The sequence below is a fragment of the Aulonocara stuartgranti genome (assembly GCF_965226115.1).
Source record: "Aulonocara stuartgranti genome assembly, chromosome: 16".
In the NCBI taxonomy this organism is placed as follows: Eukaryota; Metazoa; Chordata; class Actinopteri; order Cichliformes; family Cichlidae; genus Aulonocara; species Aulonocara stuartgranti.
This window is the reverse complement of record NC_138952.1, coordinates 6,980,268-6,986,352: the sequence shown is the minus strand read 5'-3', so window position 1 is coordinate 6,986,352 and position 6,085 is coordinate 6,980,268. Positions and strand designations below refer to the sequence as shown.

General features: G+C 37.9%; 1 protein-coding gene across 1 annotated transcript in view; it reads right to left on the bottom strand.

The window, feature by feature from the left end:
- Window positions 1–2,659: 2,659 nt before the first annotated feature.
- The window catches only part of gpr39 (G protein-coupled receptor 39), a 39,453-nt gene continuing 36,027 nt past the window's right edge, over window positions 2,660–6,085 (bottom strand). The window contains exon 2 of the mRNA XM_082508610.1: window positions 2,660–4,965. Coding sequence (XP_082364736.1) covers window positions 4,466–4,965 — 500 coding nt within the window. The 3' untranslated portion in view covers window positions 2,660–4,465. The remainder of the gene's footprint in view (window positions 4,966–6,085) is intronic.

Here is a 6,085-nt window from a genome sequence, read left to right as displayed (position 1 = left end):
AAGATTGAGATGAGCAGTCACTATGTGGGAAACATCTATGTGCAAACTAATGATACAACAATAAAATCTGCAAATATTTACTTTGAATTTAAGCAGAAAAAAGTAATTACTTGATTTAAATTTACTTTATAAATTTAAATACTGCACAGCTATGATGAAGCTCAGGGTTCCACCTGAGGATGGCTGCTCTTTAACAAATGGTTTAAACTTTAAAACTGTGACTCTGTTTTTGACCACTGTGTGACGTATACAGAGTGATTAATGCTGTTTTTGTGTTGGTAATAATTAATTAGTTTTCAATAATGAATGAGGTTATTTAAATGCGCGCACCCCTCTCTTTTTGGGGATGCTCGTATGAATCCTGCTGCTTTAGGTCAGTGGTTTTCAAACCTGTTCTGGCATGCCCCATACCCCACAATTTTTTACAACCCTCAACATTTTTATCTGAATAAGTATATTATGTAAATAAAGGTAAACATAGCATTAGCATACTCTTAATTCCAATTAGTTTCATTTTGTATTTTCCCCTGGTTCTACATCCCACAGTTTGAGAACCACTGCTTTAGGCAAAGGTGCAAATATGTGATACCTTTTAAAGACTTCTCAAATAGCTGCAAGCAACAAACACAACTTCAGATCCTCGGGATTCTCAGCAGTAATGTCCTGACCGAATAAGCTAGTTTAGGCCTCTAAATGAAACAAAGTAAAAAAATGAGACACAAAGATGGATGCAGCCACTGTGATGTGACCAGTTGGACTGCATATGACCCAGTGTATATTTCTTTTTGGCTTTAATTTTACTGTAACTTACAAATTAAAAACATTTTGTATTCAGTATGACTTAAAAGTAGCCACTGAGGCCATACTGTCATCAGGAAATCATTTTTTACTGAGGTCATAGATCAGAGGTCAGAAACCTGTGGCTATTTTGCCCATGTCCAGTGCCTCCCTCTGGGTTTGATAAAAAATTAATCTGTATATGGAAATAAATATAATAAACACAATGTGATTGCTTTCACTACCAACAGATCTTTTTACTTAAAACAAATCTGATTTTCCTTCACTTCACAAATGTTCTCTTTGGTGGTTAATAAAAAAAATAACTAACTAAATTTTTATTATCCTAGTTCTATAATGTTATAAATTCAACATGAATGTGGCATTATTGTTATGAAAATGCAAAGTTAAAAAACCAAATAGTCATACAAAGTAACTGCAGACTTGTTTTAATTATTTATACCTATTCATAATGTTGATATGCTCATTTATGGCTCAGCTCCCTTTTGATAATAAATATTGCTGACCCCTGTCATAGATCAGGGGAACAGAGGGCCATTTTTCATACACTTCAATACAGTGTGACTTCTTTTTCCAGTCAGCCATTAAAAATAATGCCGCTTTGAGGCACGTTCTGCCCTTTTCGGACCTATTTAGTCTATCCTGAAACCTCAATTCCTCGTTGAAATTTGCATTTTTGTGCCATTGCCTCCTCTCTGTGTCTGCCTCGCTGCCTAACGATATCAGAAACAGTTGTGTTTGTTTCAGGAAGGGACCACTTCACCCAATTTGTTTATGTAGTTCTCACTGTTTCGGCCACGCCTCTGTGTTTTGTGCTCTGTAATGTTTACAGGAAAATGTTGGCACTAAAATGTGGAAAAATTGTGAGTGACAGTTCAGAGGGTGCAGTGTGTTTATCACTATAAATAAAAAGCTGTTTTTGTTGGTAATTATCTTACTGTCACAGTGATTTGGAAAAAAGGAGGACAGCACCAGCTCAGCTTTCTAGGCTGCTCCAAAAAATATCCCAAATCTAATCCAGTTGACTGTGAGATGCAGTTAAAAGCCTGCTAAACAATAAAAAAAATTAATTAAATACACTGACTCTACTCACTGACTTTACTGAAATGTTGTCAACTGTGTATATACAGGGATACACAGACAGAAACATATACTTTAAGTTAATCAATGTTTTTGTTATAGTGCATATAAAATCATCACAGAGGTATTAGAGCTAAGATGAGGCTGTTCTCCTTGGGATAAAGTCAGACATGGCTGGACATTCATCTCAGGAGTCGGCAGGTAGCTGCATAGATGACTAGATAAATTTAGAAAATAAGTTTTAGGATACACACAAGCCAATTTCATAAATGTCCTTGATAAAATAGCCATTTAGACTGTAATGGAGCAGTACGATGACTGATGCGCGCACGAGAACAGACAAGAATACAGATCAAGGAAGGCTTACACTTCAGCACGCATACCTCTGCAGACGCCTGGGTGAAGCATGTGATGGTGGCAGGTAACCCAGATGCTACACAGAAAGCAGAATGATGTTATAGTTTGTTAAATGGAAATATTCAGTGTCTTCTGCATATTTGAGACACGCAAATGATAAGAATTTAAATATGTATTTATGTTCTTCTGTGGTGAGCTGAATCTAACCTTTAAGCGAAAAGGCTGTATATGTCAATGAACATTTCTGAATTCATTTCACCTGCTTTGGTGCAAATCAAAGTGACAACAGGTGCACTCGAGAGGCAACGAGATGACCCCAGAAAAGGAGCAACACCTGGAAAACTGCTCCTGTGGGTTCTTCTCCAGCCCTGAGACAGAGACTTAATGCCCAAAGTGATGATGAAATCAGTCCGATTGACAGACGTGAGTTGGGTAGTATAATTTATTTAACTGAGTAATAGCACTGGGACATTTGTGTTTTTGACACTGAAAAAGGAAACAGTATTGGGATGATGTTCTTGTGTAAAAGACAGTTTTAAGATGCTAAAAGTACCGTGTAAAGGTTTCTTAGTTCAGTTAGGAACACTTTAGTCTAAAGTCACGTTAATTTATTTGTCACAATGAATTGAATTGTTCAAGTTCAAAGATTAGTTGCATAGTTACATTTATTCCAATATAAAAATGTATCTAAGATATGTACATACCTACACATTACAGAGTAAACAAATGAAATAATTAGGAGCCAGATTTAATCCTGAGTCGGCACAATTAAAGTTTCACAGTTTCTCATGTTTACGGCACAAAAACCAAAAGATTTCCCAACTTAACTCAGATTGTGAACTCCCTCTCTGTAATCGAGCTGGGTCGTGAACTCAGTTACTGCATTTTGCCAAACTACTCCAGGTCTAAACCGACTCCCCGTCAGGTCTAAGCATCAGTGAGGTTAGTAGACTAACACATTCAGTGTTAGTCTACTGTTAGAGTTCACCATTAAATATAAATGTAGAAACAGTCTAGAGTTAGTACAACCAAGTTTAAAAAAAAAAAATTCTAAAAAAAAAGTCACACAAATGTTCTGATTCAACACTGCAGCAGAATTCACCTGTAAGTGCTTTATATTTAATTCAGCTGCTGGCCTTTCACTCATCTTAAACATCGATTGACTAATTAACTTACACCTCTGGTATAAAAACTACGGACGGAACCACAGGGCACTTCACCCTTTGGTTTGTAAAATCCTTTTATCCTCTTTTCTGACGCTAATAATGATTATTATTTATTATTTATAAAATGCACTTAATGTTTTACTCAGTATGACCAAAAACTAGGTCATAAAGCCAGCAAAATATTATAGTCGCCCCCTGCTGGCCATTGAAAAGAATGCAGGTTTTTGTGTCGACTTCGCTTTTCAGGCTTCAAAGCTGGGCCCATCAAGTGTTACACCAAAGTCCAGCTATTCCAGATTAGCCAGAGACTGTGAGGTGTTGGCAAGTTAATATTAACCCCATTAGAACCCCAACATCATTGCATCAAAACACTTTTTCTAAGTTACTAATTCTAACCACTAGATTTCTATTTTTAATTTTTATTATAGATTCCAACTTTGACTACTCCCTGATTTGGGACCTCCCGCCCTTCTTGAACATAAAAGGAAAGCCTGACATGGATACAGCAGCATTAAGCGCCAGATGCAACATCAATTGAACCATATAAGGGATTAAAAAGCAGAGCTAGGCTTGTTGTGGTTTGCAAAGCAGCTTGCAGCTACTGTGCTAAAGCTAAGTACCCTAAATACTATTTCAGATTAATAGTTGATTGTGACCTTGCACTGACATCATGGCCTACCATAGCTAACAGTAGGGTTAATCAATGTTAAAATCCATTGCTATTTTACTGCATTTGCTCTTCTTGAAGGTTGGTGATCATAATGTGACTTTCAGTTTCATCTGTGGGCCAAAATATTGATAAAAAATCCCCTCTCTGGAATGCAGAACACAGACTACAGTCCTTAAACCCTCCAGTCTGTACCTTTAATTTTAACTGAAGCTCTGGGGTATTTAAGATTCTATATTATATTTTAACATTATCACTGGAGGTAAATGTCCTTTCGAGACACCCTGTGCTATGTTTTTTGTGTACTCAATAAACACAGCACAGGGTGTCTGCTCACTGAATACTTGTTACTGCATCCATGGATAAAGCAGTTTCTCCCACTGACTCGCACAACAGGCTATATTTCCGACTCTGATGGTACATTTCTATTCTTGAGCTCCAAGATTTGCTCTTCAGTCCCTATGATGGACGTCTGAGTATCCGTGCCCAGTCCCGAGTCATCTTGCGACTGAATTGTCGTAAAGGATGAAGGTGTTTCCTCTTTGGCGACGGTGGTGCGACTCGACCTATTTCGACGCAGTGACTTCAGCAGCAGGGGGCGTTGAAGGGATTGCATGGGGGCAGCCCTGAACTGCACGGTGGACTGATTTTTATGCACGATGGTAAGGTGACACCGCAGAACCTGCATGAATACGTCCCTGAACTGCCGCGAGGACAGGTTGTAGAGGAAAGGGTTGAGGACAGAGCTGAGGTAGAAGAAGGTGTCGGCCACGGGGTGGAGGATGACGTAGCTCCGGAAGTAGGTAATGGTCCAGTTGGATTTGGGCATAGCGGCCATCATAAGACGGCGAATCTGGTTGGGAAGCCAGCATACCATCAAGGATCCAACAATGAGAACTAAAGAAAAACACAAAAAGAATAAATATAAGAGAAGTGATGACTTTTTTAAAACTCTCGTGTCTGTCAATATCATATAATAATTTTAAAAAGACAGGAAACAAGACAACATTTAATATGCTACATGTTTGTTAAAAAGAAAATATGTTTAATCAAACTTACTCAAAGGAAGGGTGACGAGCTAAAACACCACCTTTATTCTTTAAAAAGCTATGTTCTTGATATTTTACTTTATTCATAACAGTTTTTCACCTTTATTCCCAAAAAAGTATTTCAACTTTACCCTTGAAATGTAATACCGGTATAATGTTGATAATGATAAGAAAATGAAATATCGCAATAGAATATGGGGGGAAAGCGCACGTGCAGTGCCTTTGTTTTTATACGCACATGGAGGAAAAAGCGTGCCGGCGACGGGGAATGAGAAGGGCGAAAGCGGATCGTTGAATGAAACGGATGAACCAGAATTGGTTTGTAAAAATGCTGCAACTTCAGTGGTGTGGAACTGGTTTAGCTTTCGTCCGTCAGATACACAACAAAGCACTATTTTTGGTAGAGCATGCTAGCGGGCCATCGTTATTACCGTGTTTTTCGAAAATATGGCACACTTAAAATCAATCCTTTGATTTTTCTGAAAATCAACAGTGCCCTTTATAATCCTGTGTGCCTTATGTGTGAATTCTGGTTGTGTTTACTGACCTCGAAACAATTTTATGTACACGGCGCGCGAAAATCTGTCAAATGTTTTAGTACGACTTTGCTAAGCTACGAAGCCGCACGGCTTGATGGGTTGTCGGAGCATTACGGCTATCGTAGGCAGGAGCCTCGCAGAGTGATACGTACTGTGCTTCAACATAATATTACCGTATTGTGTGTGTATAACCTCTTTTTAAGTTTTGTGGATATTATACATGGTTATGCTGAGGATATGTCAGCCAGTTTCCACTGGAAATGCCACTGTCAGCAAGGAATTTGCATTTGCACTGTTAAATTTTTATATAGCTTTAATGCACATTTAAAAAAAACAGCTGCTTGTTTAAGTGAAAATACATTGATGGGTTTGTTTGTTTGTTTGTTTTTTTTGCACTAATAAAGTTGTGGAATTGTAAAGTATTTTGTC